This window comes from Gymnogyps californianus, chromosome 11 (assembly GCF_018139145.2).
Source record: "Gymnogyps californianus isolate 813 chromosome 11, ASM1813914v2, whole genome shotgun sequence".
NCBI classification, from domain to species: domain Eukaryota; kingdom Metazoa; phylum Chordata; class Aves; order Accipitriformes; family Cathartidae; genus Gymnogyps; species Gymnogyps californianus.
In genome coordinates this window covers 15,795,065-15,811,063 of record NC_059481.1, presented here as the reverse complement: position 1 = coordinate 15,811,063, position 15,999 = coordinate 15,795,065, and the positions used below count along the sequence as shown (strand labels likewise).

Here is a 15,999-nt window from a genome sequence, read left to right as displayed (position 1 = left end):
TCTGGGAGGAAAGAAACAAGAGACATGGTAAAAAATTACCTCTGCACAAATGCAGCAAAGCCTGTGGGCTCATACAATGTCCTCCCCTCCTTGTTAACCAAGCGAGGACCAACATGTTACCCAGATGCTGCAGCACAGCCCTAAGCAGCTGGGACTAGGGGCACTGTGCCCCTTTCCAGTTCTCCTCGCATGCAGGACCACGGTAGTCGCCCACGACTTACTGGTTTCCAGATTGCTAGTCTAAAACCGGTGCGGTATTTTTATGTCAAAACATCAGGAAAAGAATGTGCAATTCAGGGTTTTCCCCACATTATTTTTTCTGAGAACTCATTTCCTTACGCAATAAGTACAGCTCTTCCCCGAGAGAAACAAAGGCAAACCAGACCTTAGCCACCAAATGGCTCTAGCAGGGGACGCTGCTGCCTGATGAGCAGTCAGCCTGGTGGGCAGGTAGTGCCAGGCTGTTAACTGCTACAATGACTGACTTTGCACAGCTCAGCCCACGTCCCTCGCAGCCCTGGAGCAAGGAAAAAAGAAAAAAAATAAAAGCCCTTTCACCATTCCCTCCTCCTGGGGAGTATTTGGCCAGAAAAGCTTTTAGAACCATATAACAAGACAGGGAAGAACAAGGATTCATGCACATCAACAACCTGGACGCTGAAATGCAGAAAGCAAGGCAAAAGCAGATCCACAAAATCCTGCCCCATTGCTTGCCCACAGGACCATCTACTTGCTCTGCAGCGTCCGCCTATCCGATAAAGGTTCACAGAAGGCTGAAAGCTGTCGGAGGGCCACATGTCCCATTGCCATCCAGCCTTTACCATCTCTCTGCCCACAGCCTTGAGAGATCCTGCAGGAAAAGCTGGCAAAAAAGCGGCAAGACAGAGGACACAAACAAGAAAGACAAAGAGACTTCTTAAAGCATCAGAAATCTGATTCTTCTAGCTGGGTCAAAAGGACCAAGTAAAGCATAATAGATGCCAGTACCTGAGCAAAAGGAAGGTCCTATAAGTACACCGAGAACATCAGGGAGCTAAATCAGGGCCAGCCACTCAGTGCTGGAAGGTTAATTGAAAGGAGTCTTTAGTAGGGACACACCATTACTGGATACATAGATTTGATTCTAACAGGATTTCTGTGGCTCGCTGTCTAATGCAGTTTATATAAGAAATACTGCAAGTGTCCTGCTTTTACTACCTTTTTTTTTTTTTAAAAGCAAAGGCAGCACAAGAAGTAGCTAAAGATGGGATTCTGCTGCCAGTCAAACACGGTTTCCAAGTCAAGCATCTCCTCATCACTTAGCGCCCATTTGAAAAGCCACGGGCTCAAGAGCTTTCTGATATGCTCAAGGTCTCTAAAGGAAAGCATCAGAGAACTGCACACACAAAAATGGAGGAAGGGATGAAAGGAAAGTGGCTTTCATGCCCAGGATGTGGATGCTTAGAGGAACTAACACAAACAGGGATGCTGCTAGGTTTTTACAGAGCAGCAGTGGATTACAAGGGGATCCCAGACTTTGGGAAGGTCCCGTCTGCATGTTCTCAGCCACAATGTTCTGCAAAGCTGCATCGCAGCTGGGAGCAGCACACTGGAAAATCCGAGTGCCTTAGCCCAACCCAAAAGCAGTGGACAGGTGATGGCTCTTCTGCCAAGCAAGGTGTGCTCAGCTTTCATCTCTTGATCGTGGACCATCAGCAGAAAACGGCCACAAGGTTAGACAAATGCTAATAAATGGAATAAAGGAAGAGTCTCCGAATACAAGGTGGGCTAGTAATAATATACAAAGGGGAAAACGTAACTGAAGGCCAAGAATTCCTCCCCCACCATTAGCTCATGTAGACAAGAATTTGAGAAATCTGCAGTAACTACAGAAATGCCTCAGGTAGGAACATCCTTGAGCATACTTGTACTCCAAGTGCCAGGAAGAGGCAGCAAACTTGCATGCAATAAGCCTGCGTAGTCCAAGGCACACTCCTGCCGTCTCTTCTTAGCAAAGGGATTCCCATCTGCACCATTAAGATTTTTGGAAGACAAAGACAATAAATCAGGCTCTTAAAGCAAATTCTGTTTATTCCATTTTTGTCTTGTGTTGCTAACAAATCTTCATCCTAGCCTAGGAAAAATATCAGGTAGAAAATATCTCCCCTTTCCTCCCACCCTCCCCACCACACACACACTTTTTTGTTTCTTAAATAAAAGAATCAAAATTTCAAGCATGAGAGACTTTTCTTTCAATACATTTCTGTAATAAAATTAACTCTGTTGTAGATATAAAATGCAGCAGCCAAGACCAGAGGATCTGCTATGCTACTCCAAGGCAATTAGTACCCAGAATGATCAATCAGTTTGTCTGCAAACATAATAAGAAAATACTTAGCATTTGTCCAGCACTTTTTATCCACGAATCTCAGTGTTTTACAAAAGCTGAAAATATGTTTTTGGCCTCATTTATGGAGAAGGAAACACCAGCTGGAACAGGAAGAGATTTGCCCCCAGTCACAGAACAATTTAATAGCAGAGCTAAGAACAGATCTCTGGTCTCTCAGCCCCAAGTCCAACAACCTGTGCCATGCTCTCTGCTTCACACAGGACAGCCTGAATTTGGCAAAAGCCCCGACGGCAGAAATGCTGAAGTGGTTTATATTTTTGCCACCCAAAAAAAGTCTAAATGGAGATCTGACAGCTATTTTAGAAAGCACTGACCTCCCAAGGCTGTGACACCAAGGAGTAAACCCAGTCTTGGATGGAGCTGCTGAGAGCTTTGGAAAAGAAAAAAAAAAAAAGTCTCATACTGGAAGTGTGAACAAATGTGAGCGTTGTGCAGAAGGAGGTAAATCCATGATCTACAATGTGCAAATGATTCTCCACTTGGAGCTTTAATTGAATGTTTGAGGAACAGATCACAGGATAAAAACCTAAAACCTTGACAAATAGTGTTATTAGATGGAGAGGAACCTGGAGCTAAAGCATGCACGGCCCGACACCTCCTCTATTAGCAGTCTTCTGACCTGAAATCGCTCTCGACAGACCTGAGAAACCAACAGTGCAAACACCAGGAAAAGAGCAGTGAAATACAATGTCTTACCCTAGAAATATGTTTAGCAAGGCCAGGAGAGGCAAGAAGTACCATGAGACAGAGTAAAGGCTGATTCAAGGACCCCAGGGCACCCTCCATTACGAGGTCCACTATTCATGCTATACGCAGGCACCAACAACCCACACAGTTATTCTCCTATGTATTACCATGCAAAATGAATGCATGACTTCAACACTGTTCTTCACAGGCATGTGGCCACAACACATCACCCACAGCTCATTTTGGTCCAAACAAGACACCCACAGGGTCCTTTAAAGTAGAGGGTCTCCCGTGTATAAGCACCAATTTTCTAATGCCCCCTCTGTACCTCTTATAGGAACAGGACAACAGCAGGCTCCGGCTTCCGACAGAGCACCTTGCGAGGCTGGGATGGTTGCATTGCCTGGCAGCACACAGTCATAAACTAGCCTGTGTGCAGAACAACCCAAATGTCAGCCTACAACCAAAAACTCCATTTTTAAGAAAGAAGGGCAGGCCAGCATCCTCATCATCCCTTGGTGGCAGGTAATATTACACCCAGGAGCTTATTTTATCAGCAGCATAAACACTGCAGTGGTCCAGTCAGCATCGACGCACCAGCCAGCTGTGCTTTGAAGCCTGGGAACAGCAAGTCACGTTCTCACAGAGAACGGCATATCAAACAGAGATAGGTAAGCAACCTAAGTCAACAAGCTCATCTCCTAACTGCAAACCTGCAGCAATGCACATTAATTCAGGTCTCCTCCCTCCTTTCTGGGCAAACCCAAACGCTACTCATTCTCCACACTCGTACTTGAACATGCAGGAGGGTGCCAGCAGCTGGGTCTCCCTTCCCCTCAGCAGCAGAACCTGCAGATGGCCGTGAGGATTTACCCCCATGCTGCAGAAAAGTCCTTCCGACGTGAGCAAGGAGCTGCTGTTGCTCCCCACACTCTTCCCAGTCACTCATCTTCCTTCTGTGCCCACCTCCTCGTGCATTAGAGACACAACCAGCTGCCCTGGCTTTCTGGTATTAACACACCACCTTTCACTTAGGAGCTTTTACAGATACTAAGGCACAAAGATTAAGTGATTTGCATAAGAGTCAGGAACACACCTCATGTGTCTCAATTGCAGTGATTTCTCACACCTTTTTTTCCTGACCTCTTGCATATTAAAATCATGCAAGTAGATTGTGTGGATGAGAACAGGATTTCATTTCCCTAGTAATACTGAAGATGCAAACACGGGTAGCTGTATTTCTAAGCCCTCCTCGTGGCTCCCATCCATTCCCTCTGCAACAGGCTGTTTGTCTCAACAAGGCAGAGCACCAGTGCAGAAGGGAGCACTCCACAATGCGTTGCAAAGCTCCATCTTTGCCGTCCTAAGACCTACAACAGGAGAGAAAACAGACATGCCTCTGGGAAACCAAGAAAGGAACCTCAGCTACACTTTGTTCATCAACAGAAATAGGGAACAACAGCAGCACTTAATGCAGTGGGACCTCCACAGTACAAATAGGGTCAGAAGAAACATTCACACGCCTAACTTGAGCAGATCGGCTTTCTGCAGCTGAGGGCCCTGCGAGATGCCGGCTGGTAGGAGCTCCCAGGTCAGGTTTCTTGACATGAGTGATGGTTTGGTTTCCTAGAAGGCGCAAGTGTCTGGCTTTGGTGCATCTGTGGCAGAGGCCCAGACCGAAGGAAAGCAGCCGCCCCAGCTATGTGTCGTACTACGTGCAGCTGTGCCTCATGTGGAAGTTAACAACGTACTCTGCGTTAGTGCGCTGCACCGAGATGGCAAAGGGCTCGAAGGGGTGGAAGGTGAACGCAACCAGGCGTCGCACTGTGTGATTGATGGGTCGCCCCAGGAGTCCCGCCTGGATCTCAAACTTCAGGAGGCCAGAATCACGAGCGTAAAATCTGAAAGGAAGAGAAAGTCAATTATGGCTGTTCCCGACTATTGACTTTGCCATCTGGGCTCTTCACACACAGAGACAAGTGCCTTGTTCAATCTCTGGTACTCCCTCAGGGGCAGGAGGTCCTCAGCTGGGTGTCTGGCTCTTGGCTATACAGGAAAGCCCCTCCTGGGGCAGCTAGTTTTCCACTGTCTAGAAAACCTTGACTTCATTTTAGTATCATCAGTGAGAGAACTCTGCCTGTCATTTTGGCGGATGTAGCTGACTTCACAAGAGGGAATAAGTTTGGTCCAGACCGCACCTGTGTTGGCTCTCCATCCTCTCTTAATGCAAGCTGCTCCCCTTGATCCCTAAGGCAGATATACCGTACAGAACTGAGCTCAATTCCCTTAGCAATGGCCTTCACTCTGAGTGTAAGGCCACCCCTTCCCTGTCCCGGTGCTGCCAGGTAGGCTTTACGCTGCTGCTCCTGTGCCTCACTACATCCCCATTCAGTCCAGGTAGGTGAACAGCTGGATCCAGTTCTGCTCAAGGGTGCCAAGTTGTACCGTACAGCTCAAGCAAGGCTTTGCAGTTCCTTTTACATTTCCATCAAAAAATCATTAACAAGATAGGCTGAGCAGGAAGTACCTGGCAGATTGCATTCAACAATCACAGCAAGGGCAGAGGTCAAGGAAAACCTTGTGTCCTTCTGCTGTCACTCACAAACCTGCCTGTGGGTCAAGCTCATTTGTGTCTCCAAACAGGCGAGCTCTGGAACGTAGCTTCAGCACAAAGCGAACATTGCAAAGGGGATGAGGCGAACAGCGCTGAAGAGACAGGCAAGTCTAGGAAGCTCTTTGCTTCTTGAACCTTCTCTGCATACTCTGTGTAACCAACATGAGCCCAGGTAACACCACTGTCCTGCTGTGGGAACAGGGGACTCTGCAATGACCCCACCCTCCCCAAGACTTTGGTGGAGGTTTCTGGGATGTGGTGGTGGAGGTTTCTGGATGTGGTACCTTCACAAAGCAGCTGGGCTCTAACTCCTCACCCTGCAGTTGTCTCAGTTCATTAGACCATTTTCTCTGCTCTTTCAGTTTCGGGCACAGAATGGCCATTTTGCCTCCCAGCTGTTGCCTTTTCTACTGTCACTTAGTACATGTGGGTATTTTGCATTTTCCTCTGGTTTTAACTCAGAGAATGCTTTTAATCTCAGAGTACATTTCCTCCCTGCCAGCAATACGATGCACTCAGCTCTCAGCCTGGAAGAATGGGTGATGACAGATACAGGCAATGCTGTTTCAGGAGCAGACATACTCCACATTTTAACAACACAGCCTATTAAGAACCTCATGTTCTTCCTGGAGGGCCACTCTCCTCTTCCTTCCTCTGAATGGAAGCGCCAGCCAGCCCTGCCTGAAAATTGCACACAAGAACCCAGCAAGAGAGTCACAATCTTGGTATTTGGCTTTTCAAAAAGCCCTTTCCCGCCTACACAAGGCTAGGTATGCAGAGGGTCATTCTTTAAATAAAGCACAGTCCCCCATCTGCTCCTCTCTCTCCCCAATTCACAATAATTTACTACTCAAGATGAAGCTCCCTGTAATCTCAAAGATGTGCTCAGTTTGGTATTTTTAAATGTATTTTTAAAAGTGCTCTGCAATCAGAGGCCATTTCCATGGGCTCTTACTCTGGGGATAAATTAGGCACTGCAATATAAAATTGTATGTCAACAGAAACAGCAAGACCAGCCTTTTCAAACTGTATGAAAATGGAAGATTTATCTGCAGACCAATTTTTTTGGTTAAACGGCTCTTTATTAGCCATCTAGATGGATTTTAGAGACCCCCTACTATAGGTAAGGCTGTGTTAGAGCCTCTTCCTCACAAGTGCCATCATTTCACCCAGTGAATATCTTTTCAAGCCTCCTGAAAAGATACTGAAAGACTGTGGTGATGGGGAACCAAGTCCTTCCCACCTGAGAGCAACCAACCACTGGTCTCTCAAGTAGCCAGAGTCGGGAGCTGAACCTTCTGGGATGCAGAAAGGCACTAAGGGTTAAAAGGACACAGTGCACAGAGGCGCTGAAACCAATGCGTAAAAGGTATGGAGGCCCTCCTATCTCGCACATTGCGCCAGGAAACTGCACACAGATTTTAACACCCTTAGCTGCTGAAGGGTTTTGCATTCCAGCCAATTATAGGACTTACATTACAAATCCTGTGGCCCCTCACTTCCAAGCCCTCTAACCACAACAGGCAGCAGCATTATTTTATTAATCCCTTTGTTTTGCATGTGAGAAACACAGCAGCACTATTTCAGCTACTGAATGGTTAAGGTTAGCACCTCATCTTCTGCTTACTTTCCAAAAACCATAAGCCCCACTGCTCCAAGGCCCTATTCAGGTCCTAATTGACTCTGCACAGCTTTGAGCTTTAAAAGCTCCGGCTCTGAAATGCCGGTTTGCTCAGGGGAGGGAGGGAAGGTGGCATTTTGCTTTGTTTACTACAAAGACGTAACCGCAGCAAATGACTGCGGTTTTGCTCCCTTTTGTCTGCAGGAGCCATACGCAGGTTGGCGCTGGCAGACAACTGCCGCCCTGCAAGTTTTCCCAACGTCAAGCATGACAAGGGGGAAAGGGCAGGCTTTTCTCTGCAGATAACATGGGAGCTGGAGATCAAACCAAATCATACAAGCAGAAAAATCAATTAAATATACATAATTTGGGAATTGAGAGCGCAGGAATAATCAGAGGTTCCCCGCCACCTGAGTCAGGGCCAGGGGAGACATGAAGCCACTTTTTGAGAATGCGTTGATGAAAATAAAGTTGGGAAACTGGCCAGAACGGTCTCCCTAGGCTGCCTGAGTCCCCAACATGTGTACAGTCACTAAACAAAGCACTTAGGCATTGAAGGCTCTCTTTGTTTTCAGCGCATAGGTTTGCTTTTGCAGTACGCTAAGTGGAAAGACTATTCTGCCTGGAGAACTCAGCGTCTTTGAGCCTTTCAGGCAGAAGATGTTGGATTTTTAATCACTACTACTTGCAGCCATGGCTGCAGCCAGCAAAAAGAAATAAATAGTCCTGGTGTTTCTGCAAGAAGCGTTGCAAACCTCCTTACTCCCAAGCTTGGACTTATTCCTTCTGCCACCATCGAAGGCTCAGACAGAAGCAGCACAGAATGGCCCTTACACCTGGCTAAAACTCCTAGTACAGAAACAAATTTCCTACAGATCACAGAAAGAAGGGGGGTATGAAGAGGGGTACACCTCCCACGGTGAGAACTGTAAACAAGGAAAGTCTGAAAATAGCTAAATCAATACCACAAGCATTCTGAATAACACCTAACCCAGCTGTTATTTTATTCACAGGACAAACCAGATCATCCTTGCCAGCTAAATCCACGTGCTCAAAAGGGATCCTGCCAGCACAGGAAAGCAGGCATCCAGAACCATATCACTCTGCAGCCCAAACACAACAGCAGGACTGCAAGAAGAGGAGGAGGAACAAGAGCATTCATACGGAAAAGGCTCAGGCTTCACTACCCAAACCTTCCCCAGGGCAGCTCAGCAAGAAGACCTGAAAAGTCCTCCCACACATACAAGATAACACAGTTATTGCAAGAAGAGAGGCCAAGCTTTGTGGGACTGCTGAAATAAACTCTCTGGTGAAAGGCTACTGCCTTTTCTGCACATTTGATGCCACATGGCACAGGTGATTTAGAATTACTCTCACACTGCTCTCCTCACATACAGCCTCTTGGCCTGTTCCATACCTTATAGGGTGATCACCGCAGGTCTTGGGTCGCTCCATGACTGACACCCACTTGTCATCATAGCTAAAAAGGGAGAGGTCGAGGTATGGGCTGCCACTGTACGACTGGGCGCTGATCGGGAGCTGGCCCAGCAGCCTCCGCACGGCCTCGGTGTGCCCTCCGTACTTGGCATTCACGATAGTGTCTTTGAACCTGTAGGAAAACAAGAAACAGGTTTTACTCACAAAGGCCACAGGTGAACAGCACAGCTTAAATAAACTAAGCAGGAAAACTGATAGGGAAAGAAAAACAGCAGCAGTGTAAGAACTAAAACAGCTCATTTCCAAAGATGTATCATCATATAATCACTATTCAAGCATCAACCAGTTCTGGTGACCTTTTTATCCTCCCTCATCATTACTGTTTCTGCTCTGAAAGTCCAAACTGACAGAAGGACAAGACTGTGCCTACCTACAAGGTCTGGCCCCAGCTGCTCTGCAGTACAGGAAATGAACAGGAGCAGAAAAAGGGAGAGATGGATTAGCAGCTTATCAGTCAATCCAAGTTTTACCATGAAGCCTGGAAACAGCATAAGCAAAAGCCACAGGGTTTCAGAGTAACAGTTGAGCCCTTAATGTTTACTTGAGAATCCCCCTCTCTCTAGCTGCTGTTTTAAAAGCATAAGGGAGAAACTTTAGATGAGGAAGAACCTTGATGATAAGCCTAAAGCTTTTCAGAAACTACAGTGAGCTGAAAGTTCTTCCTCATGGAGAGATTAACACAGGCTGGATTTCTCTTTCCAAGTAAAATTTGAGCTTTCCATGTGCAAGAACAGTCAGATCAGCTGCATGGATGTCATACATCAAGGAGGGTTGACCATTTGACCAGAAACACTCAGCCAAAAGCCAGCTCGCTGTGGATTATGCTCTATTATACTTTTCTATGGAAGTTAAACACTCCTGTTACAGGCCCTTGTAGCCAAGGGGATGAAAAGATTCTCCGCTCTACTTTAACACAAGGCAGGAGTTGTTCTTCGGGTGTCTGCGGTGAGCTCTCTCATTCTCTCTCCCACTAAGCATTATGGATTTCCTGACAGGCAGCTCTAGAAAGTTACAGACACAGTCAACTTCCTCTTACTTATGTGACGTCAACCTAAAATCAACAGAAGCTTCATGCCCATAAGTGATTGCCAAGTACTTTGGATGATGTGAAACAAGCCACTGGAAGAACAAAACACCCTGAGTCACATAAAAATATATTCCAAGAGAAATAACACACTCTGCCTCATTAAAACCACATTTGACTGTTAAAGCACATTCTAGAAACCCCGGTTATTTTGATATTTTGCTCAGTTTTCACAATAGGTCTAGGCAGATGAGTTTCCTTTCCCCTAGCAGTTTGACAAGAACCACAAGCTTGTGACTGATGTTGAAGAAAATGCTACAGAATACAGTTTGATACATACTAAATTCAGAGAATGCCACTTGGCAAAATATGTCCAATTAGATGATGTTAGCATCTTGACAAATCTTATCTTCAGGGACCTAAGCTACCGGGCAGTAACACTTTAATAACCTCCAGAAGAGTTACTGCTCAAGGAGAGCCGGAAACACCTTTCCCTCAAAATTCCTTTTCCTTCTTCTAAGCACTGGATTGCCACTGCTTTGTTCCTTCCTGTAACAAGACAGATGCTGTGGAATATAAAATCAGATGCATGAAGCTGCAAGATGAACCACATACAAGCCAGACCCTTGCATCACCCAGCGACTAAAGGAACTGGTTTTCTCAGGGTTGCCACCGTTATTTGATACTAGCCTTCAGCTGACGGGTGTGAGCGTGTGTCTATACGGTATAAAGCATGCTCCGAATGGCTCACCGGCGCTGGATCTGCCTGGCAAAGTTGTTGCTGGAAGCTGAGCAGGGGAACTGGACCGCCTCACTGTGCAGGGTGGCATTCCTGAAGAGGTCACAGAAGTTCTCAAACAGCTCCAGCAGCTCATCGGACGTATTCTCGAATACGGCAATAACCTCTGTGGTCACCATGTTGTACACGACGAAGAATGAAGGCTGGGGAGAGAGGCAGAGGTTACCCAGGAGCGCACAGGTGGGGAAGCTGTCCCTTCCCTCTCCCTACATGACACTGCAGACCCTATCCAAATTTCTCTGCAGCGCAGGAGAATCCCACATCCTCACACTAATCCACTGTGCTATTCAAATGCCTCAACAGGTACCAAATTATCCACCTCTTAACTGTGATTATTTATGAAGAAAACTTAATGGACTTCCAATTTTTCAACTCGAACTGGATGTCAATATTTCTGTTTTCTCTTCCTCTCTGCCCTCCACCAAATCCAAAACGCTTTCTAAAGTGCCAAATTTAATTTTCATTCCTGCTGACAAAATGGTTTTAAATCCAGTGCTAGCTGGCCACAAATTATTTTTTCCTTTGCATAGAGACATTATTTTCTTCCCCTTCTTAATATTTCCATCACACAGACATGAGCCTTTTTACCGTACTGTGCACTACACCACTGCCCACAAAAGTTGTGCCCTTCAGGTACCCTGCTGGCACAGAAATGAAAATCTGAAAGACGTTAATGACTTCTTTTTAATGCTGACATTCTCGTGCAAGAAGGCCCAGGTACCACACTGTGGATTGGCAATGGCAGTGTTTCATGGCATGAACGAGCAAGAAACCAGGAAAAAGGTGACATTGTGTCAGCACGGCTACATCAAAGGGAGACGACATTCCCATCCCATTGGGAAAGGGCAGATTTAACCCTTGGTCATCAAAGGTAGCTTTCGTTAGAGACAGGAGTGCTAACACCCTGGAACCCTGAAGTAAGAACCTGCCCCTACTTCAAAGATAACTAATTCCCGTGGTATGTGCACGTATCTGGTTAAATCTTCTGTCAGTAAAGGCAATTTCTAAATGCTTCACCTCCCGCTCCCAAACAATGCTCAGGGATGACGGCAGGCACTCTGCCCACCCCACCCACCTGCAAATATCACAAGGTTTGTTTGTTTTACAGCCCCAAAATAAATTGTGATAATACAATCCAGCCCCCACATGTCAAAATGAAGCGCGCTAGATGAGGTTACTCACTAGACTACTGCCTAAGGAAAGGGAAGCCCTTCTGAAATACAGGGTTGGAGCAGAGAGAAAATAAGAGGAGACAGCAGAAGGAAAAGCTATTTACATCATTGAAGATTGCAGGGAGTATCCTCCAACCTTAAATAAAAAAAGTTCCTTTGCCAGGTTAACACATAGACACATCTACAGGATGCCCGTGACCAGAGAAACTACCCTCGCTGCTTTTTAGCAGCACCTGTAACACAGGCAAAACATCATCACAGCATGGGTGGCAGAAGTCGAGCGTCACAGAAATCACGCAGCAAAGCTGTCGAGTCTATGAACACAAGCCTAGAACAACAACGAACCCCAAGCTACATATACGTAGCACGCGATTAAAAATCTTGAAGGATTCAGTGCAGACCCTGACAATATACAAACAACCCACAAGCATGACCAGCGACTTCCTCAACCTTCTTTGCAGAGAAGCCAGAGAGAAGAGAGGAGCCTGAAATTGGATGAAACCTCATGTTCCTCTCCGATAGACGTAGGAAAAATCAGAGCTTTAGGTATTTTGTGAGCCAAGTTCTCTTCAGGAAGCCCTAACACAAAGCCTACATTCAGGCAGGTCTGCGGAGACTGCTCCACATCTGGAATTATCTCCTGAAAGAACTGAAAAATGAGATCCTTTTCCTCCAGGATAAAACACACTGCCTGAGGAACACCGCAAACAAACCACAACTTGCATGTTAAAGTAACCCTCGGGTGAAGGGAGTCAAGAGCACACTGCAGCAAACCAGGCACAAAAGCCTTGGTAACCACAGCAGAGAGCAGAGCCAAGCCTACCACAAACATTTACATCAGGGTCAGGAGCACCGGTCCAGATACCAGCAACGAGCAGAATGCCGCAGGTCATTTCCACAAAGCTTTAATATTTTTGAGACAGCCGCTCAGTTTTACACGAACAGTTAAAATCGATTAGATTAAGCCTTACCTACTCCCTCCCAAAGCAACTACCCCAAACAAACACCACATAAGAGAAAAATAAAACAAACCAGAGTCATCTTCCAGAAAGAATTAGACTAAGGCAACACACAAAGAACTACTGTCTATTTCTTCTAGGATCTAAGTCCTGGATCTGGCAAAGATAGGGAGGAAGAGAAGGGTATGAAAGAAAAACAAACATCTAGGGAACAATCAGACCTACATGCAGCGCTGGAGAGTTATTACAAATTCTTGCTAAATACTTTCAACAGAATAAAACCCAAGCAGATTAAAGGAATAGAACAGGTTAAAAAAACATCCTTCTCAGTTTCACAGAGCCCAAAACCTGACCATCACTCTAACAGTAGTGAAAAGAGATGATCAGCCTGTGGGATGGTGCAACGTCTGGAGGGACCCAGCACCGACTGAGCTACATTTGCTCTAATTCGACTTCTTTAGTACTAAACTGAAAGGAGAAGCAATTGGCACATTAGCTAGATCTAAGAGCTGCTACTCCAATTTGGAGAGATCATAAATACCATCTCTCACTGAAGCTTGAAAGAGTAAGTACGTAGGCAGAACAGAAGAGGTAATTCTACTGGGGAAAAATGAAGACTATTACATTTAAAAAACACACTTGAAGACACATGAGAAAAGGGAGAGACTACCTCTACAATGTAAGTGTACTATATGAAATATCAGCTAAAAAAAAAAAAAAATCATTTGGGGATTTGGGAGGGGAAGAGGGTTGTACAGCATCTATGAGCATGGGGAACAATCCCTGGAGAAAGGGGACTTGATAACCACGTCAGATCTTTCCTCTCATTTTCAGTTGAGAAGGAAGCGATGAAATTATGAGAGCAAAAGATACAAAAGTTATTCAATATCAGAGGCGTCAGATGTTCACACAAGAACGGAGTACCAGGGATCCTAAACAACATTCACAGGCTCAGCTAAGAAACACAGCTCACAGCATTGTACCTGCTTGAGCACTTGCCCGAAAGCAGCGAGCAGCCTGAGGAGGCAGGCAGTACCTGGGAAGGATCCGTCACCCTCAGCGTGACCACGTCTTCACTAGTGTATTTGATAAATAGATGGTTCTCATCCAAAAGCTGCATCTTCCACATGCGGAGCTGCCTCAACTGATCAAAGTACTGGAAGAACCTTCTTTTTGCTATAGCGCTTCCATCCTGCTCGGCCCTTCTCCACAGGTACACCAGCAGCCTGTGCTTCAAAGAGTTTATGAAGGGCTCTTTGTAGGGGTTAGCCATCCCCGTCTGAGTGTCCCGCTGCACCTCGGGATACACCGCAGACAGAGTCAGGAGATCGTCCTCGTAGCAGAAGCGGCCGATAGTCCGTACGTCGATGAAGGTACCCTCGGGTGTTACTTGAAAGACATGAATAGTCTGTTGCTGCACAGAGAGAATGGCCAAGATGTTCTTATAGAGGTACAACCCCTGGTTGTGAGACAGGATGACTTTGTCACATTTGAAAGTCCGTGTGTCACAGAGTCTCCCTGTGTGGAGGTCTATGATATGCAAGGAATAATCCTCCAAGGGGGACCGGGGATTAGGGGTCACTGACTCACTGTTGCGGTAAACCTCAAAGAAGGGAGGGTGAGGCTCCTCCGGCAGGTACGCGGCAGAGCCGACGATCACGTACCGACAGTCATCAGTGAACAAGCTGCACTCGCGGTTCAAGTGCTCCCCGTTGGAGGCCACGTTGGTGATATGGAGCAGGACAAAGAAGCGTTCAAAGAGCCGCCCCCGGATGTTGACAGATCTTTGGTCATTGCCGTTGGCCAGGATCTCTCCCTCGTAGCCTTGCAGGAGGTCTTCCGCCGCCTGGCAGCCTTGATACTCGTAGATCTCCAGAGAGGTCTGGTCAGAGGAGAAGGCGATAAAGTAGCGGCCATCGGGGGAGAACTTGCGCAAGAAGCAGGGCGGCTTCTCCACGTTGACCACGGTGAAGTTGGGGAAGACATTCTGGTGGAAGACGCGGACTTGGTGCCAGTGGGTGCCGGCTTTGCCCGAGCTGATCCGGCGGCGCTCCAGGCGGTGGATGACATTCTGGTTCTGGATGCGGCGAGGCCTGATCGTGGGGGCGTCATGGTCCATGGTCAGAGCTCTACTTCATCTTCACCCTGCCGAGGAGAAAGCACATACGTGCCCTGGGACCACACAGAGATGAGGGGAGAATTCAGAGCACTGAAGGACCTGCTTGCAGGGATGGGGTAAGGGAAAGCCCCATAGCACCCGGGGAGCGGGGGGCAGCTGAAAAGTGCAGACTACCTTTGGAAAGGGGGGAGATGACACAGGAGAACACTGGGGAGAGAGGTGGAGAGACCGGGAGGAGACCTCAGTGGGAAGTACCAGGGAAAACAGCAGAACCCAGAGAGAACCCCAGTGCACCAGGAGGTGATGAGATCTGCAGGCCTGTCTGCTGATAAGGGAGACATGGTGGGCACCAGGAGGGGATGGAGGGAGCCAGGAAGGGGGGCAGGCACAGGTGGACACCAAGGGAATGGAGGTAGCCCCCAGGCACTGGAGAGAAAGTGAAGGGAGCCAGGGATAATCCATAGACCTGCCTGCTGACAGGAAGGGGGAAAGGATGGAGAGAGCTGCGGGGGGGGGGGGGGGGGGGGGACGGCACATGAGGGGTCACCGGGAGGCCTACAGGCCTGCCTGTCGAGGGGGGCCGCAGGGAGCCCCGGGCACCCGGGGGTTGTGGGGGGACACCGAGCTCCAGAGGAAGCCTAGGGAAAGCTGCGGGCCCGCCAGCTGCCGACGGGAGCGGCTCCCCCAGCTGCTCTCCCGGCGGCCCGGAGGGTGAGGGGACACAGGGGAACCAGGGGCCGCGGTGGCCTCCTAGCCGGGCAAGAACCCGGGGGGGCCGCCCGAGGAGGCCGTGCGCCGAGCGGGAGGAGGCCGCGGCTGCGCTCACCGCTCGGGCCCGGCGCTGGGTCCCGCCGCCGCCGCTCACTCTATGGCCGCCGCCATCTTTCCGCCACCGCACGACGACGCGCCGCGACGGCGGCGGCGGAGGGTATCACCCCCTCGACTTCCGCTTCCGGCCGCTGGGCCAGCGAGGCGGTCCGAGCCGGGCCAGACTGTCAGCAGACGCAGAAGCCCGCGCCCCCTGGCGGGGGGGGGGAGCGCTGCAGGGCGCGCCCGGGCACCTCCCGCACCCCTCGAAACCCTGCACCCATCCTGCACCCATCCGGCACCCCTGCAAC

At 48.2% G+C, this 15,999-nt stretch overlaps 1 protein-coding gene across 1 annotated transcript; it reads right to left on the bottom strand.

Annotated features, from left to right (window-relative positions):
• Nucleotides 1-2,187: 2,187 nt before the first annotated feature.
• DET1 (DET1 partner of COP1 E3 ubiquitin ligase) lies at nt 2,188-15,770 on the bottom strand. Its single transcript, XM_050903648.1, has 5 exons — nt 15,708-15,770; nt 13,799-14,907; nt 10,584-10,774; nt 8,729-8,920; nt 2,188-4,977 (listed from the first exon to the last, which is right to left on the bottom strand). The coding sequence occupies exons 2-5, from the start codon at nt 14,879-14,881 to the stop codon at nt 4,788-4,790; spliced, it is 1,656 nt and encodes a 551-aa protein (XP_050759605.1). The 5' UTR covers nt 14,882-14,907; nt 15,708-15,770; the 3' UTR covers nt 2,188-4,787.
• Between the last annotated feature and the right edge of the window lie 229 nt (nt 15,771-15,999).

Bases quoted from the DNA above. Each gene is read 5' to 3' on its own strand.
- DET1 (XM_050903648.1), bottom strand. From the start codon at position 14,881: ATGGACCATGACGCCCCCACGATCAGGCCTCGCCGCATCCAGAACCAG. The intron at 10,775-13,798 runs GTACTGCCTGCC...CTCTCTCCCCAG, and splicing joins GGGTGACGGATCCTTCCCAG to CCTTCATTCTTCGTCGTGTA. The intron at 4,978-8,728 runs GTATGGAACAGG...TCTTCCTTTCAG, and splicing joins TGCGGTGATCACCCTATAAG to ATTTTACGCTCGTGATTCTG.